The following is a 20,353-nucleotide window of genomic DNA, read 5'->3' on the forward strand; positions in this document are numbered from 1 at the left end:
TGCTTTCTTTTTCAAAGGTACATATAGATAGCAGGAACCAGTGAAAAGGGAAAGATTTAAGGCAGCTGGCTATTATGATGTTCATCTTTGACAGTCAGAACAAGTTACTAGATTTTTCTGATTTTTACCTCAATCTATGTATAAAATTGAGAAAATGATGCAGCACGCCTGGGTGGTTCAGTTGGTTGAGCATCTGACTTTGGCTGAGGTTGTGATCTTGCAGTTTGAGTTCAAGTCCTGCATCAGCCTCTCTGCTGTCAGCTCAGAGCCCACTTCAGATCATCTGTCTCCCTCTCTCTCTGCCCCTCCCCCCTCTCAAAAATAAACATTAAAATATACAGTAAAAAAATGAAACATTCCTGTTAAAAAGAATTGAGAAAATGATGCTTGTAGCATCTTTCTCAAGATTAAATGAGACAAGAATGTGTAAATTAGAAGGTCCAACATTAAGAACTTAATAAAAGCATCTGTTACCACATACTGATGCATTAAAGATATTCACTGTGGCATTATTTACAATAGAAAAATATTGAAAATAACCCAAACAAATAAGAGCAATGTTATGTAAACAGAGAGAATCGTATGATGGCATAACTTCACAGTATTTAAAGTATTCACTTACAGAAGATATAAAACCGTACCTTAATATCAATTTTTTCTCTGATGGTATTAGTTTCATCCCCAAAAAGACCTTGCCCACCCAAACAACAAAAGAAGATGGAGTTATACTTTCTCTGAATGCTTTTACCTTCATACTTTCAACACTCCACTTTTTAATACATCTTCATTTGATGCCACATAGAAGAGACTGAGATTCAAGTCAAGGAATTATTGGCTTGAAGGAATTATTCTGCAAGGCAGAATAAGCTTGAAAAGCTGTACACCTTCACAATTATTTTCCTTTTGTTCTTCTGTTGTCACAATTGTTTTAGTATTACTTCCACTATTCATGTCATCACAGAATCCTTCTTCCCATGTTTTGTAATTAATAAAAATCAAGCACCAATGACTTGCCCTAATAAGCTGGAATCCTTAAAAGACCATGTGCCAAGTCAAATCTGATTCATGAAAGTCTGTGATAATGTGACATTCATATTACCATTATATTAAACACAAAGAAACATTTCTTACAAAATTATGCAAAATTAACAAGGGAAAACACCAATGCTAGTATATTAAATGAAGTTATAAAATTATATATACCATGTGTTCAGCTATGTAAAGAAATATGTACAAAATAAAGTCCAAGAAAATCTACCAAAATACTAAGGATACATGATAATGATAAATTATCTTCTGTAGATTTCTGAATTTTTTAAAAATATCAAGCATATATATTTTATTATGAGGAAGTTTCTTGTGCAGCCAACAAGGTAAATCTATGGAATGTTTGAAATTTTAGGGTACTTATTAGTACTACTCAGAGCAACTAGTTCTTTGTCCTTTTTATTATACACATATACCTGCTTTTTCAACTACTACATGAGCTTTATAAAGAACAGAACATGTTTTATCCAGCACAGGGCTGGTTATATACTTCTTGAATGGTGTCAACTGGAAGGTTTGGGTGTGGATTCAAGAGCCAGGTCTCAGGCCGACACCCAGGTTTGGAATAAAAACCATGCTATAACAACCCCAAACACCTAAGACAGTAACAGCAAATAATGCATTTCACACTTTATCAGGGACTAAGAGCCTATAGGCTTTTCCCGAAAATAATATAACTTCTGAATGTCATTATCCTCATCTATCCTATAGTGTTATCATATGATCCTAGCAATTAAGCAGACACCCAATAAATAACTATTGTATCAACCATGCCATAAAGGCATATTTGACACCACGTCACTAGATGGGATTTGCTAAAGAAAAAGTATTCAGACATCAGGAAAAAGCTTGATGTTCTTTGAGATGAAACTGTAAGAATTCAGTAAGATTTTGTAGCTTTACTCAATAGGACAGACTAGACCAGTGGTTTTCAAAGTGTGGTCCCTGGATCAGCAGCCTTAGTATCACCTAGAAATTTGTTAACAATGCACATTACCGGGCCCTGTCCTAGGTCTACTGAATCAAAAACTGGAGGGGGAAAGAGGTAAAGGAGTGTGAGCAGGGGACGGAGACCAATCTATGTTTTAATAAAGTGACTCTGCTACATGGTCAAGTTTGAAAACCAGTGTACTAGACCTTCACCAAACCAACTGGCTTTTAACAATTCAATAAGCCTTCTTGGAGAACTTCCCCTACATTTGCAGTTCACTAGCCACTGTTCATATTTACAACTGGCCCACATCATTGGATTAACTGAGTCACTAAAAACCTATCATGAGAAAAGATACCACATACACAGTCATTTTTCATAAAGACCAAAACATGATATTCAACACTTTTCCTAAAAGCCATTCCACACTTTTTCTGAACCATTTCTGAAAACAAGTATGTACATAAACACAATAAACAAAACAACATGAAGATTTGGAAAAAAATTAACAGATGACAAAGGGCTATTATCTCCAACGAGCTTTTATAGCAGAAAAACACTAAACTAAGAAAAAAATAGGCAAACGAACAGACAATTCACAAGAGCAAATCCTAATAGCCCAAAAAAGATGCTCGAATTCACTACTCATAAAGTAAGGGCCAATTAAAGTAACACGGATTATTACTGGGACTCTTTCACAGAATCAAAACTATCAGTAAGTAAGGGTAAAAGTACAAGATTGCTTAATGTACCAATCACTGTTAACAGGAAAAAAAAAAAGAGTATGCATTAATAGGGAAATAGTTGTATAAATTACAGAACATACAAACTATGGAATACTGTGTAACCTTTAAAAGAATGACATAGCTATACAGCGATTTAGCGAATTTTAACAAAATATTAAATAAGAAAATTTAGATGCAAAAGTGTCCTGCCTTTGTAATTCAATGACAAAAGTACCCTTAAAAATACCCTCTATGAGGTTAGAGAGGGAGAGAGCCAAAGCATAAGAGACTCTTAAAAACTGAGAACTGAGGGTTGATGGGGGGTGGGAGGAGGGGAGGGTGGGTGATAGGTATTGAGGAGGGCACCTTTTGGGATGAGCACTGGGTGTTGTAAGAAACCAATTTGATAATAAATTTCATATTAAAAAAATACCCCCAATGTGTCAATATAATATGAAGATAAAATACATACAGGATTGTAGGAAGACTGTAGGAAGATGACCCAAGAGAAAGAAGAATGCACAAAAAAACTGTGTGACAGTTATGTATAGGTTTGTGCAAAATAATGTATATATGGTCTTAAAAGAAAGCAAATATAAAAGGGAATATCATGTAGTTATGTGCTGACAACCATCTTCAAAAACAGCTTCCATTACGTACTTGCAACATGATCAGCATTAAACCTAAATGTTTCATGACCTGTTAGTTTATACCTGAAATCTAGGAGGTAGATGATCATAATCCCCAATTTACAGATCCATAAACTGAGATTAATTTGATCTGTTAAGAGCTCTAGGTCCTCTAAATCCAGGTTCTTAACCACATGCAAGTGAATACATGTATTTGTTGCACAGGCGTGGATAACAAAAGAATTGATTCAAAAAGCAGTCTAAAAACTGAAGAGACATGAACCAAAATGTCTATGAAGACCACTGTTATAAAAACTGTTACATTTCAAAAGGAAGATGTAGGAAAAAGCAAACCATGTCAACAAGTTACATTTTTAGAGAATTTTACATTTGAGAAAAATGAAGTTTTAAAATTTTAATAGGGAGTGAAAGTAATGATAGTTATTATTACTTAACACCTAGCATATTATGTCTAACCCCTCAAAAACCTGCAAGATTCTCTTATTTGTAATAACAAAGCATCACACACTATGTATTAACAAAAGCTGCAATGTATTGCACCCATCAAGATTCTGAATTGTTTGGGACTTAAAAATCAGCCTTCAATCTACAGTCTCTATGTTAGCCCAATTCAGAGGAAAAAGGAAGCATATCTGTCAAAGGTAAAAGGAGTCCAAAACACAAAAGAACATACAGCAGTCCCCCAGTATCTGCAGTTTCATTCTCCATGGTTTTTGGTACCCACAGACAAGAGCAATCTGAAAGATGATCCTGTCAGATAGTCAACAGTAGCCTAAGGCTACATTATGATGACTATGTCACATTGCCTAGTCATTCACCTCACTTCATCTCATCACATAGGCATTTTATCATCTCATATCCTGACAAGATGAAGACTGAATACAGTACAGTAAGTTATTTTCAGAGAAACCATATTCATGTAACTTTTATTACAGTATATTCTTATAATTATTCTATTTTATTATTAGTTATTGTTAATCTCTTACTGTGCCTAATTTATAAACTAAGCTTTATCACAGGTATGTACAGGAAAAAAAAGCAGTATATATGGGGTCAGTACTGTCTGCAGTTTCAGGCATCCAGTGCGAGTCTTGGAATATATCCCCCATGGATAAGGTGAGGGGGCAGGGAGAATACTGTAATAGCAATCATTTAAGCAATCCTTCCTGGTAATAGAATGGTCCAAGGGAAGAAATGAACCTGATAATCCTGAACTATCCAAAAACAACAGCAAAAAAAAAAAAAAAAAAGAAAAAAGAAAAAAAGAAAATCCTACACTTCCACACTTTGCATATGCGTGCCATGTAAGAGTACAGTATACATCTTAATTTTTACTTTCTAAATTAGTATCTGGCAAGATATTAACTCTGGTAGGTGTGTTATGGCTCTACACAAAATACCAAATTAACTAGAATGTTCTTCCATCTTTAAATGTAAAGCTTGTTTTGAAATCTGAAAACCATTCAACATAGTATAGCTCTTGGAAAGGGGATGGCACATATAAGCAAATAGATCAGGTTTCAAACCCCAGTTCCATCAATGCCTGGTTGTGGGAATTATAAGCAATCACTTCACCTTGCTTAACACCTCATACTCTTCATCTGTAAAATGAGGATAAGAATTCCTAGCTTCAGAGTATTAAGAGGATTACATATAATAGGTACTAAGTCAGGTTAACAACCATAGCACAATGGAATATAATAGCCATTAAAAATGTATCTACAAAGTCATTACAAATTCTCAATTATAAAAATAATACATAATACACAATGGCTATAAAACATTCAAAGTAGAGAATATAAAAAGTGAAACTCACCCACCATCGTTCCCCCCAATTCCCTTTCAGAGCTTACAATTAGATATGTAACTTTCTGGACTTTACTAATACAGTTTTACTTTTGGACTTTTAAAAAACCATAGACGGGATCTTCAACTAAGTTTTCTTGCTAAGAGATCCTTTCATTGAGGAGCTTTTTTAGTGTCATACATCCGTTGATGCCATGTTAATTATGACATTTCAAAAATTTTTCTCAAACAATGGTGCAATAAGAATACTTCAATGTAACTTTTGCACACATCTGAATATGTTTCTAACATTTCTTTAAAATAGAACTATTGGATGAAATAAAATATATACATTTTTATTTTCTTAGAGAGAGAGAGAGAGAGAGAGAGAGAGAGAGAGAGAGAGAGAATCTTAAGCAAGCTCCACACTCAGAGTGGAGACCAATAGAGAGCTCAATCCTACAATCCTAGCATCATGACCTGAGCTGAAATCAAGAGTCGGACGCTCAACTAACTGGGACACCCAGGCACCCCTAAAATGTATACATTTTTAAATGAAAGATGTGCCCAAACCCTACAAAAGGACATTTTGACACCAATAGTTTATATGTACCTTTAAGTACTGTTTCCCTACAACCTAGTCAATACTATAACTATTGCCAATCTAGTGGTTAAAAATGACCTCACATAATATGCATTTCCCCATTATTCCTAGTGTAAACTTTTCATGTTTTCTTGACCAATTCTTTAAAAATATTTAATATTCCTCTGTGAACTGTCTGTTCATATACTTTTACATGTTTTTCTACTGGATTACTTACTACATTTTTAATAATTTATAGATGCTATTTATATAACATTATTCCTTTGTTGTATACAGTACAAATATTTTTTCCCAGCTTAAGAAGTCATCTGCCTTTTAATTCTTACACACAAGTTTTAATATTTTCACATAAAATCTGTCAACTTTAAAAAAGGGCTTATAGGTTTCTTAACTTAGGAAATCCTTCCTCATGAAAGATGTTCAAGAGTTGCCTATATTTACTCCTAAATATGTTTCTAGGATTTATGTGAATAGGGTGAAGAAACGACCTACAACACATTTTTCCCTCAAACAGCCAACTGTACTTTTCTTTATAAATGAGGCTATTTTATTCTGCAGATATGTCTATTTCTATGCCAATTAAAAAAATTAAAACTACTCGGGGCGCCTGGGTGGCGCAGTCGGTTAAGCGTCCGACTTCAGCCAGGTCACGATCTCGCGGTCCGTGAGTTCGAGCCCCGCGTCAGGCTCTGGGCTGATGGCTCGGAGCCTGGAGCCTGTTTCCGATTCTGTGTCTCCCTCTCTCTCTGCCCCTCCCCCGTTCATGCTCTGTCTCTCTCTGTCCCAAAAATAAAAACATTGAAAAAATATTAAAAAAAAAAAAAAAAATTAAAACTACTATGGCTTTATATTTTGTTATCTGTTACAGCAACTGACCCTGATTCTTTATCAGTATTTTCTTAAGATATTTTTGTGCCTTCTGCTTTCCAGTAAATGCTATTAACAGGGCCTCTACTTAACCAATTTGACAGATTAACTGCATTCTCCATGCCTTCTGTAAAATATATTGACTAATGCAATCTTGCTGCAGTCACTCTTTTGCTCCCACCAGTTATCGGTAAGTGTACCAAGCCAGGTGTTGGTCTTCAAACTCATTTATGTCAGCTGTCTGTAGAGCAATTAATGGTGTCAAGATTTTAGTTTCTAAAGGAACCTGAATATAGAAGGATGTTAAAATACTAGGGGCACCTGGGTGGCTCAGTTGGTTAAGCGTCCGACTTCGGCTCAGGTCATGATCTCACAGTCCGTGAGTTCGAGCCCCGCGTCGGGCTCTCTGCTGACACCTCAGAGCCTGGAGCCTGTTTCCGATTCTGTGTCTCCCTCTCTCTCTGACCCTCTCCCGTTCATGCTCTGTCTCAAAAATAAATAAACATTTAAAAAAAAATACTATACAAGGCCACCTGGGTGGCTCAGTCAGTTAAGCATGTGACTCTTGATTTTGGCTCAGGTCATGATCTCACAGTCATGAGACAGAACCCCATGTTGGGCTTTGCACTGAGCATGGAGCCTGCTTAAGATTCTCTTTTTGTGCCCCTCCCCCACTCATGCACATGTGCATGCTCTCAAAAAATATTTATATAAATAAAATACCATATAAAACAATGATTTAAACTGAAAAAGGAACTATCTTCTTAAAATAAAAACTAATCTGAATATTTGGCAAAACTAAAAGGCAAGATGCTAAAAGTAGTGTCAGGGCGCCTGGGTGACTCAGTTGAGTGTCTGACTTCAGGTCATGATCTTGTAGTTTGTGGGTTTACGCCCTGCATTGGGCTCTGTGCTGACAGCTCGGAGCCTGAAGCCTACTTTGTACTGTGTCTACCTCTCTCTCTGCCCACCCCCTCTGCTTGTGCTGTCTCTCAAAAATAAATAAACATTAAAAAAAATAAAATAAAAAAATATAAAAATAGTGTCAAGTTAGGGGAAAGAGATTCAGGGGTAAATTATAGAAATTTCTAATTCTGTATTCAAGTTCCTTTACAAACCATGCTACTGGTGCAGAGCTCACTTGGGATTCTCTCTTTTCCTGCCACTCCCCTGCTCGTGTGCATGCACGTTTTCTCTCAAAATAAATAAACTTAAAAAAAGTTCTGCTTTAACAACATTTTAACAATAATTAACCTACCAACTATTAACCCTAATTTGATCTAAGAGGGCTTCTACTATATTGAGTCTTCTCATGCAAAAAATGGCATCATCTGTCTTTGCTAACAAATTTAGATCATTTTTTAAATCTGTAAGTAAGGGTTGTTTTGTTCTAACAGATCTTAAATACTGCTGGTTAGGTTTATTTTCTTTTACTTATTTATATATACCATCTGTCCATCCAATTACTGCCCATACACATTACTTTCTCCTTGCCAAAGACAACACTTTTCACCACTTCCTATATCCTTTAATTTCTGTTTTTTCAAAACTGTATGTTGCTTTGGGTGCACATCTTTAAGTTTCAGAAACGGTACTACCAATAAACATTTTTAACTCCCTCTCACTCAACATTATTTTCAAAAGCTACTGATGTTGCTACATGCATTATTTGGTCCCCTGCTTCTAACTGCTACAAAGTCCACAATATGCATAAACTCCATTTTGCTTATCCAATCTACTGCCACAATGATGCAATATTCTCCCACATGTTACCTGACGGAATAATGTGGTATCTTTGGGATATATACCAGGAGTACCAGTCAAGGGTTCCTATAGCCTCACATGCCTATTAGCACTTACCATTACACAGCTTTCTAATTTTTGCTGATCTGACAGTTTAAAAGGCTGTATCTTGCTTTAGTTGTATTTCTCTAATTACTAATGAGTCTGGAGCATCATTAATGTGCTGAGTTTTCTGTGAATTATCTATCCATACTTTTGTTTATCCACGTTAATTTGGAGGAGTTCCTTAAATATATTACAGGGACAGTCCCTTGACAGTTTTAAAACATGGCTAAACACTTCTCAATCTATCACTACTAAGTTTTATCTTTGGCAGTGCTGCTTAATATTGTCCACAGACCAGCTGTTATTCCACCAACTGTTTGAATGTGGTATTGATTGGTCCATGACAAAATGAACTGGCACCAGAATGTTGTTAGCCACATCAGTAGGTGCACTGTTTAGGTCAACTAGTGTTTCTCTCATTCAAGGAAGCAGTGTGCTGATTTACACTCCAGTTAAGTGCTAGCATAGCAGTGAATTATGATGTTTTCCATTGAAAAGGAAGTCTTAATTTTGTATTATAAAATTCAAATTTTTACAGTAAGATTTACGCTTTAAAGTTTTTAAGAGTTCCTTCCCTACCAGTATATCACAATATAACCTTCTACATTATCTTCTCTTAAATGTATGGTTTTGCCCAATACAGTTTAACTATACTTGTTGATCCTGTGAATGAGGTCTTTATTCTAATCATCTAGTTGTTTATTACTACTGTACAGAGGAGATATTTGTTTCTATACACTGATTGTTGACTTGGTTGTCTCACTGTACTTTTATTAGTTCTAGTAATTTTATGCTATCTCCCCAAAAAACCCAAAAGCCTCAAACCTATCACCTTCATATAGTAACAAGTTTTCTCTTTTAGTATGTATCGTTCATTTCTTTCTTTTCTCTTGTATTTGTTAGGACCTCTACTACAAATTCCAGTGGCAAAAGTAGTAGGTAGCATCTTGTCTGACTTTAGAATTCAATGGAAATGCTTCAGCTTTCCCATTATGACTTCTGGTAGATGATTCATAAATTTAAAGTTTGTTTTCCTATTTCTAAGAGTTTATATTAGTTTTTATTAATGTGCTGAATTTTATCAAATGCTTTTGAAGCATCATCTACTTGAGATATGGCTTCTTTTCCCTTTTACTGTTATTTGGGTAGCCAATGTTGAACTGTCTTACATTTTTTTAATAACAGAAAATTACTTATGTTAAAGAAAACAGGTTGCATGTCTCTATATGCATATTTGCAAATGTAAGAAAATATGCTCAAATTTTGAAGGAAGCTGCATCTGGGTAAGTTACATACAGGTGATTAATATTCTCTTTACACTTTTCTGTATGTCCTAGAATTTTCACAATACATGTTGCATTCACTATCCTACAAAAATGATTTTTAAGGAATCATGTACCTAAAAATAGCCTGAAACTTGAGTTACATTATTTGAGTTAACCATTCAATTGGCTTTTAAAAAGTCAGACTTACCAACTTCTTCTAACAAAACGTTCTAGCAATGGCTACCTCTTTCAAACCTAAGTACGTATCATCCTTGTGTCTAGAAACATTAGACAATAGTTTGGTGGAGTTGAACTTTTACATGAGAGTTCTTTTTGCCTTCAATTACAATTACTACCATCACAAGCCAATTACTGAGCACAGAGCAAAATACCTTGTATTTTATTCTGAAACTACTCTGAAGGTAGATATACTAAATTCCCAAATGAAAAAACTGGTATCAGAGCTAATAAGCAGGGACAAGACAAGACTCCAATCCAGATCTTTCATTGCACTATACCTCCCTCGTGAGTAGAATCTGATTCTGAACTTTCCAGAACGAAGTTGTCATTTTTGAAAAAAGGGAGATTCTACTTTGTGAGTAGAGATTCATGAAATCTCTCACGATTACTTCATAACAATTGAGAATACTTCGTTTAGGGGGAACTTTGCTAATGGGGCCCCCATAATTCCATTTAATTAGGCCAGTAAACTTAGGGATTACTATCCATTTTGACAATGCAAAAAACACCTGTGGAAAGGAACTATATGGTCCAATTTTGTGCCCTTCCACTCTTTACCCATGACTCACCTCTGCCAAGTGTTGCAGCCGGGTTAGCAGTGGGGTTCTCTTGTCAGATCCAAGGCGTGTGATATAGTTTGATCTTTTGCTAAATACATACAGAAGATTAAGGACTGCCAGCACCACTTGCATATCGGAGGAAGCCAATAAAGTTGTCAAATGCTACAGGGAACAAAAAAGGGCAAGTTCATGATATTAGGCACACTAGGCCTTGAAAACTTAAAATACCAATGTAGTAATAGATTTGTCAATATATACAAAGCTATTAAGAAGTTTAACAATACAAAAAAATTTATAAATATTTGCGCACCTACAACATGCAACCTTGTTCCCAAGCAACTTATAATCTGGCAGCAAGCCACAAAGTCCAATAAAAGTAAAACAAAAACAAAAACACATGAGCAGCAGCTCAAAACTGCACAGGTGTCCCCACAAGAAAAAGAAATTACAAAAGAGACAAATGTGATATTTTAATACATAGTGGAACTCAAGAACATTAAGTCTCCAGCTAGACTAAAAGAACTGTGAAAGAAAGATAATTTTATGCTCCTGTATTCTTTGAGATATAGAATGAATTAAAATGTAGGGTTCTCCATATGGAAGCTAAAGATATCAACAACAGCTGGTGATGGGGCACCTGGGTGGCTCAGTCGGTTGAATGTCTGACTTCAGCTCAGGTCATGATCTTGCAGTTCGTGGGTTTGAGACCTGCATCGGGCTCTGTGCTGACAGCTCAGAGCCTGGAGCCTGCTTCGGATTCTGTGTCTCCCTCTCTCTCTGCCCCTCCCCCGCTCATGCTCTGTCTCTGTCTCTGTCTCTGTCTCTGTCTGTCTCTGTCAAAAGTAAACATTAAAAAAAATTAAACAAAAACAAAAAAACAACAGCTGGTGGCACTTATGACTGTTACAGTATAGTGTATGCAACATTAACCCAAGAGTGACTGCTTTGATTTTTTAATAAAATCGAAGTCTATCAATATATTTAAGTATCTAGTCAGTGTTAAAATCAGTATGTCATTTAGATGGCAATAAACCTAGGTATTTCTGGTTGCTGATAATCCTGAAGGCCATGGTCTTCCTTTTGCAACTAATGTATTTTATCTTTAACAGACTGCTTATCTGTTCCTCACTTAAAACTCTGGGTGCTATACTTTAGTTCAGTTATTCCACTTCTTTTCCCAAACCATTTCCTTTCAATTCTGTTTACCAAAGAATTAGAAAAATTAACACTAACAACAGGGCACTTAGGCAATGAGTAATGTGTCAAGGAAATCAAACTATTTCCAATAGTTTAAGTGGTTTGGGGCTGCTCTAATAATGAATGCGGAACAAAGATCAATTCCCACAAATTCCCAGGAATACTTCAATATATGTATTACATTCTCAATTTTATCACTGTCTTTGACACTGAAAACCCCAGAGCTCCAAAATGAAAAGAAAGAATTATCAGAGAGAAATAGCAATTTATTTCTAGATATGAGCGATTCTAGTTAAGAACAGATCACATAGGCTTGAACCTCTCATACCTCTATGGAACTGTACAGATGCCGGGAAAAGCTGTACTCAATGAGCAAGGCAGTGAAGTTCAACACAGCCAAGAGAAGCATTTTTAGTTGTTCTCTCTCCGGCCTATCACACACGAGCATCCATGACATATTCTCCACTGTTTGTCCAGCATCTGCCAGAATTCCATCAAAGCGGTCCAACAGATCCACCCAGTGATATAACTCACACTGAGAGAGGAAGAGAAAGAGGAACATGTAAGAATAAGGTCGAAGTACTATGTGGGTACTTTGCTACAATGGATTGCTGAGCAGGACACCTAGACAAGTTCACTTCCCACCTTTGCTTCTCTTCAATCCCCCTACCAGTACAGAAATCCACATGACAAAGATCATACTCTGAGCCACATAAACCTGTGATCATTGTTATATCCATCAAAGTACATTATGTACAAACACCAGTAGACACCCTAACTAGGTCTTTAAAGGGAGAATTCTGGCTACCTTCTGAGGTCTACAAAACAATGACTCTCCCTGCCAGAATCCATTTTATCAAAAATGTTCACTTTTAGAGTTATCTAAAGAAGATTCTTTTAACTATCTCAAACTCATACTGTCAGTCAAACTAAAGGAATTCTGTGGTTGAGGTTCTTTATCATCACCCGTGTAAATGTTCCTCACCGTCAGCTAGCAAACTTTTCCTTTCACATTTTCTTTCAAAATTTCCTTGGTAACTATTCATAAGCTAAAAGCTACTGACCTAGAGCTATACTAGACATACAGCTTAGATAATACAGCATATAACTGTAGACATACAGCTTATCAGATACTAATTGATGAATGATGCTACCTCACTGTGGTTTCTCTTTCCATATCAGAACATACAAAATGATGTACTAGTCCAGGGAGCCCTGCCTTTTGGGAGTGTGGGTTCACATACCTTTCCAATGTTCCATGTTTTGATTTGCTGCAGTTCCAAGAGTAGTTGCTCATCATTACAAACTTTGAGTTTGTCTATTAAGGCTCTGCAGTCTGCAGGCTGAGAAAAACAGGTATTCACAAAAGGTTTTTTGGAGTAAAGGAATCTTTAAGCCAACACACTCAGCAATTTAGAAAACTGGAAATTTGCCAGACAATCACTTGGGATTAAATGGAAATCTTATAATAAAACCATCCATCTGTTCATTTTCATTTTTTTAATGTTTATTTTTTTTGAAAGAGAGATACAGAGCATGAGTGGGGGAGGGGCAGAGAGAAAGGAAGACAGAATCTGAAGCAGGCTCCAGGCTCTGAGCTGTCAGCACAGAGCATGACACGGGGCTCAAACTCACAGACCATGAGATCATGACCTGAACTGAAGTCAGACGCTTAACTGACTGAGCCACCTAGGTGCCCCCATCTGTGCATTTTTAACTTGGATAAACTTGTACAATAGAAATAAAGGAAACAAGCTAGACATAAAAAAAAATGGAATCTGTACCACAGTCTGAAAGTTAACTAGAATACCTGATAAGAAATCTTGAAATCAGAGGAACACTGAAAAGCCCTAGTGAATTCACAGTTAAAGGTGAAGTTAAAGGTGGCTATATTTTCCTACAACTATTAAATCCTCTTAACTGTAGGAGGGCCAAGAGCTTCTGAACACCGGGACTTCATTCTTATGGGGTTCCCATTGCCATACATTCCTGCTCTCTTTAACTGATGAAAGGCCTGTTTGTCAGGTAACAAGGTGTGGATTGACAGTTTATAGTAAAGTTTCTTAAAGCAGAGGAGGAAGGATAGGGAATGGGACATAGAAGTCTTCTATTATGGATGGCAGCTGGAAATGACTACACTTGCATGGCATCCTGAAAATGGGCCTAGATTTGCAACCAAACAAACCTGGGTTCAGTTCTTAGCTTGATGTTTACTAAGCTGTTTGATCATGAGCTACTCCAATCTCTCAGCCACAGTTTTCTTACCAGGAAAACACACTTAATAACTACCTTGGTAATGTGAAGCTCAAATGTTTGCAACATACATAAAGCACTTATTTCACATAATAGGAGTTTAAATATTGAGACACAGCATACTACTCCAAAGAGTATGAGCTTTGGAATTAGACAGTTGGTAAGCTACCTCTTTGAATCTCCCTATCCTCTTCTGCAAAATAAACTAACATCACCTATTTACCCAGCAATGTCGTCATGAGATTTAAACTAGAGGTACCTTAAGTACCCAAAACAAACATGGAATAACAGGGGTTTCTCCCTCTGAAGTAAGCGTTATTAAGAGCTACCTCAAATTTTTGTGGTGATTAAATGCATGTAAAATTCTTGGCATAAAATCCTTCCATAAACCAGGCCTGCACTTTTCTCTCCTCTCCTTGAAGTCATATAGGTTGAGGGAGAGGTGATGAAGCAGGATAAACATAACATGGGAATCTAAACCATCTACTCATGTAGTTCACTTGTGCTTTCTGAACCTACTGAAGTTTAGTATCAAATATACCACTTCAAATCTAATCTGCAGCTATGCAGAACCAATTTTATGATTTTGTGGGTTAGATTACACCCAATTCATGATGAACATTTGAATACTATAGTCACTTGGTATCTCATAATCAGGCATTCAGTTTTTATCAAGTTCCAGTAGCAAGCCTGAAACTGCTTTTCTGAATGTCAGAATACTTGTTGGCAGGTAATAGTATTGCCAAATTCTAGGAATCTTAGCTGCACTTCCCCTATCAGGGCTTGCCAGAGGCATCTTTGGCTGACACCTAAATCAGACATCTGGATCTACTAGGTCAAAATGTCTGCATAGTAGGGCAGCTTGCATCATAGCCTGAACCTTTTGCAGAATCTTTTCTAGATCCAGACCTCACTATCACTTTAGTGGTTATCCAGCAAATGAATCAAAACACCAAGCCCATATTGATACATGGTGTTTCCAAAATCCAAAGAGAACCTCATATGTTGTTCCTCTGTCTTCATGGTGCATGGTACAAGGTGCAGCAATTTATCTCTACTTTAGAAGGGAAATCTTGACATTTCCCAGACTTCTGGACCCCTAGAAACTTTCCTGATGTGGGAGGCCCTCAAGCTTCAAACGGCACTCTCTGGTACACAAATGCCTAAGGCATCTAAGGTACTTGTGTTTTCTGCTCACAAGATTCAGTCAGCCTAATGGCATCAATGTAATGTGTCAGCACAATGTTCTGTTTTATCAGCTGTATCAAGGTCCATAGTTTGCAGAATGCACCAGGGACAAAAGTGTATCTTTACCATCTTGTTCCTGCTGCATAAATGCAATAATACAAACTGATTATTATTTTCCTTCTGGCAATACAAAAGAAAGCATTTGCCAATTCAATGGCTGTGTACTAATTGCCAAGGTTCACTTTGATTTGCTCCAATAAAGATATCAAATCTAGGGGGAAAATCCTTTGCACAGCTGCTAATATACAAAGTGATCAATAAATGTCTTTCATGTGCAGACACTATGGAAAACAGTGTGAAGAATCCTCAAAAAAATTAAAAATAGAACTACTATAAGATCTAGCAGTTCCACTTCTGGGTATTTATCTCAAGAAAATAAAACAATAATTTGAAAGGATATATGCAGCCCCAGGTTGACTGCAACATTATTTACAATAGCCAAGATATGAAACAATCTAAGTGTCCATCTTAAATGAATGGATGAAGATGTAGTATACATATACAGTGGAATACTATTCATCCATAAAAAAGAACAGAATCTTGCCATTTGTGACAACATGGATGGACCCCGAGGGCATTAAGCTAAGTGAAATAAGTTAAAGACAAATACCCTATGATCTCACTTATACACAGAATTCAAAAAACAAAAAAAACAAAATAAAAACCCAAGCTCAATAGACTGGTGGTTGCCAGAGGTGGCCAGGAGAGGAAAATGGGTAAAGGGATCAAATGGCATGCATGCATGCACAAATAAATAAATATCCTTCTTAAAAATAGTATCTAGTATTAACCACAGTACAGAGAATTGAGTATGTTGCTCAAGGAAACTAGGCATCTTTAAGCCTTAAAAATGTATGGTCTATGATCTAAACATTCCAATTCCAGGAGTTCGTCCTAAGTAATTAATTAGTAGCTATCAAATGTTGTGAGCCAGAAATTTGTATATAGGTGTCACCCCAAGAACAAATCCCTAACAATCCATTAGGTAATAAAAGAAAAAAAAATTTTTAATTTGCATTTCTTTATCTACAACGTTAAATTATTCTAGAAGTTTACTGAATCTGTTCTTTTCTGAAATGATCTATGCCCATTTTGTCATTGGGATATTCATCTCTCCTACTGATGTAGCTACTAAAGATATTAACTACAGTTCACTGAACAACATGGGAGTTAAGGGTGCTGACAAACCCCCATGCAGTAGAAAATCCACGGGTAACTTTTGACTCCCCAAAACCTTAACTACCAATAGCCTACTGTTGACTAGAAGCCTTACTGATAACATACACAATTAACACATATTTCTTTTGGTGTGTATATTATATACTATATTCCTACAATAAAGCTAGAAAAAATAAAGTGCTATAATTTTTAAGAAAATCATAAGAAATATACATTTACAGTACTGAATTTATTGGAAAAAGTCCACATATCAGTAGACCTATGCAGTTCAAAACCAGGTTCCTCAAGGGTCAACTGTATACTGGGTTACAAATATTTCCCCCAGCTTGTCATGTGCCTTTTTCTTTGGATATACTACTTTATGCTTCCATTATTTTTTCTCCTTTGCTTTAATGCTCGGAAGGGACATCTCCATCCAAGACGAGGTAAACATCCATCTATATTTTACACCTATAATCTAGGTGTGAATTTCTTTTAAAAATATTTGACTTTTATCTAGAATTTATTTCAGTATAATAGTCCCCACCCCTCAAAATCAACCAATTGTCCTGAAACCATTTCTTGACTGATATTGCCTTTCCCTAACAACCAATAATTCCTACAATTATCATATGTTACATTCTTATGCACATGAATACTAGGATCCTTTTCTAGGTTATTTTCTTACACTGATGTTACTGTTTTAATTTGTGTCACTTCTTAAGACAAGGTTTCTATTTGCTCTTTAGTTTCCAAAATAATTTGAGTACATAAATGTCAAAAATTCAAGATGCCCATTAAAAAATATATTTAAAAGTGGGGGGGCCTGAGTGACTCAGTCAGTTGAGCATCTAACACTTGATTCTGGCTCAGGTCATGGTCTTGCGGTTCATGGATTCGAGTCCCACATCGGGCTCTCTGCTGACAGTGTGGACCCTGCTTGGGATTCTTTCTCCCTCTTTGTCCCTCTCCTCCTTGCACTCTCACTCAAAATAAACATTAAAAATATACTTAAAAATCCAAGATGCCAAAACACATCAAAACCAAAATCAAATGTATCTGCAACAGCTATGAAAGTGAATATACTCATTATGTACGGCATTCAAGAAGAAACAACCTGACATTTCAACGGCAAACACAAAAATGTATATAGCATGTGCAGACAACCAATATAAGGTCAATAAACTTGAAAATATATTTAATTAAGGCATGCAGATTATAACCATGTAATATTTTCCCCCCTTATTAACAAAAATTTAAAAGATAATCTGTAATGCTAGAGAGGGTATGGGAAGACAGCATTTCTCGCACTCATCAGTGTAATACTTAACAAAAAAGGGCAGAGAATGTCCATGCAATAATCTTTTAAAGACTAGAAGAAATATAGCAAACTGTTAATAGCGATATCCATAGTGATACTTGCCAGGTAGTTAGTTTTTAAAAACCAAGTGACCTGTATTTAGCAAATAAACTGATTATGTGCCAAATCCTTTGCTAAGCATCTGCCTCATACCAAGGAGGGAAGAATTATCAACCCTGTTTCACCACTGTGAAAACCAGGTAAGCAAATAAATGCTTAGCCACAAAAACTAGTAAGATTCAAACTCATGTCTAATTCCAAAACTTGTGCTCCTTGAACAACGGGGTCTACAGGAGAGTCGTAACAAGGCAATACTTTCTTAACCTCAAAACGCAGTTTAAGACAGCTGATAGAATACTGGACTGAAGCTAGGATTTCTGCTGCTAGGACATGGTCACCCAACACACAGATTAATACAGGTTAAACTAAACTGTATGATTAAGAATCCATGATTTAAAAAAGCTACACCACTGGCCCCACAAGAAATCTAGTTAAGAAACATGTTACTACTTTAATTTTCTCGAAAACAAAATTGAGAAAGACCACACAAGTACAGACAGAATTTGAATCCACACCTGCTCTTTCCATTATACCATACTGCCTTTCAGTGCATAAGAAAAGCAGCCAGAGAGCCTACTTCAGGTACATACAGCTACAACAGTTTAGTGCTTACTTTCCACTGGCGACTAGCTTATTCACTTTTTTCCAAAGTTTTATTTAAATTCTAGTTAGTTATCATACAGTGTAATATAGGTTTCAGGAGTAGAATTTAGTGATTCACTACTTACATATAACACCCAGTGCTCAACATGCCAATCGCCCTCCTTAAAGCCCATCACACATTTATAGCCCATCCCCCACCCACCTCCCCTCCATAAATCCTCAGTTTATTCTCTATAGTTAAAGAGTCTTTTAATGGTTTATTTCCCTCTCTTTTGCTTATTTGCCCTTTTAAACAAGGGAAGTTCAAAAGCAAATTTGACTTTTTCAAGACAACTTGCTGTTTTATTGCACTTTGTATATATAAATGATGATGTATTTGGAAGGTCAGTATGGTGAACTTTCTACAAGAACTTTTTCTAAAATGAAAAAAATAAGACCATACTTTTGGATACTTACAGCCTCAGTAGGTGTCTTTTTCAGTTTAGTCCTGTCTACTTTCATGTTTTCGATTTTCTGTTTTATGATCTGAAAAGAAATTCCCCAAAAAAGTGAGAATTTAAAGTTGCAATCTTGAGCTCTACATGCTCGACATAAGATAGAATGAAGAGCATGCAAAATGCTTAAAGCAAAAACTCTGGAGTTATGATGATGCTACGCGAACTCACAGGCACAGCTATGAGGTAGGGAAGGATAAGGAATATCTCCAGATAAAACTGGCCCACATCCATATGTTGCATAAGACTAATCAATTTAAGCCAAAATTAAAGCGCTTTTTAAAAACAAACCTCTCAAACTCATAATTGAAAATAAAAGATCACAATGTTTTTAACACACCTCAGGATGGAAAAATTCACCATATCCTTGCAGTTTTCTGGAAAACTTAGCAATTCTACTTCTGGGAATTTAGCCAAAGAAAATCATAAGGATGCACAAAATATTTAACCATAAAAACCTATACTCCATGACCATATGTAATAGTGAAAAATTGGAAAGAACACACGCCCAAAAAGGATTGGTTTAAAATGAAATATTTCACAATTGTTATAAACACTGCACACAATTATATAACAGAAAGATGTTCATGGTGAAATAAAAATTACAAAACAAATAGTATAAACCTATCTAAACCACTTAGAAGGGGTATGCATCAAAATGTTAACTCACTGCTGACCAAAAGGATTATGTAGATGCATCTTTGTATCTTTTACTGTTTTAACCAATAAAAATACATTAGTTGTGTTATAAGAACAAAGGCAGCATAATACTTTAATTTTTAATTAGAAAATGAGATAGAAGACTCCCACTAGAAATTTCCTGAGCACAGAACACAATCATTTTACTAAGATCTTTCAGTTTGGAAGGCACAAAAGTGGGTAACCCCTAGTATAAACCTACGTGATCTTTCATGGTAGACAGGTCCCTCAAGATGCTCTGACCAAGGCACAAGAAGAAATAAAGGATTCTCCCATTAGCAACCAGGACACATGGACAGAGGTAGAGGTGAACTGAAAGCTCTTTATATACCAAAGATTCTCCTGATAATAATGTATTTGCTACATAGCAGTAACTGAAGGTGAGTGTCCCTTCCCCAAGAAGGCTGTCATAATATAAAGCTGACCAAGCACAGATATAAAATTCAGGCAGCTTCTGGCCTAGATTTAGTCCAACATACTCAGTAGTGTGGAAATAAAGTGTTATTTGCCTACATGGTCGGTATCTCTTCAACAAATGGGCATTCAGGAAGAACTGATCAAACATCCAGAGTATATTCTAAAATGCATTCCTGGAAGAAAAAAAATGTTTTCCCTCTAAGGTTCACATTTTAAGATATGGGATTCCAAATTACTTTTTAAAAAATTACCTCAGCATCTAAAAAAAAAAAATGAACCAAGTGCCAGCTGCCAACAACTTCCAAAATATCTAAAATGAGGCCAATAGGATTCTGGCAACAA

At 36.1% G+C, this 20,353-nt stretch overlaps 1 protein-coding gene across 15 annotated transcripts in view; it reads right to left on the reverse strand.

Annotated features, from left to right (window-relative positions):
* The window catches only part of HUWE1 (HECT, UBA and WWE domain containing E3 ubiquitin protein ligase 1), a 169,169-nt gene that overhangs the window by 115,258 nt on the left and 33,558 nt on the right, over positions 1-20,353 (reverse strand). For 14 of the 15 annotated variants that reach the window (XM_045051044.1, XM_045051042.1, XM_019823850.3 and 11 more), the window contains 4 exons: positions 18,858-18,926; positions 12,964-13,062; positions 12,048-12,254; positions 10,532-10,684 (listed from right to left, as the gene is read on the reverse strand). In XM_045051044.1, coding sequence (XP_044906979.1) covers positions 10,532-10,684; positions 12,048-12,254; positions 12,964-13,062; positions 18,858-18,902 — 504 coding nt within the window. In that variant the 5' untranslated portion in view covers positions 18,903-18,926. The remainder of the gene's footprint in view (positions 1-10,531; positions 10,685-12,047; positions 12,255-12,963; positions 13,063-18,857; positions 18,927-20,353) is intronic. The other variant, XM_045051052.1, reaches the window with a different exon arrangement.

Source organism: Felis catus, chromosome X (assembly GCF_018350175.1).
Source record: "Felis catus isolate Fca126 chromosome X, F.catus_Fca126_mat1.0, whole genome shotgun sequence".
Lineage (NCBI taxonomy): Eukaryota > Metazoa > Chordata > Mammalia > Carnivora > Felidae > Felis > Felis catus.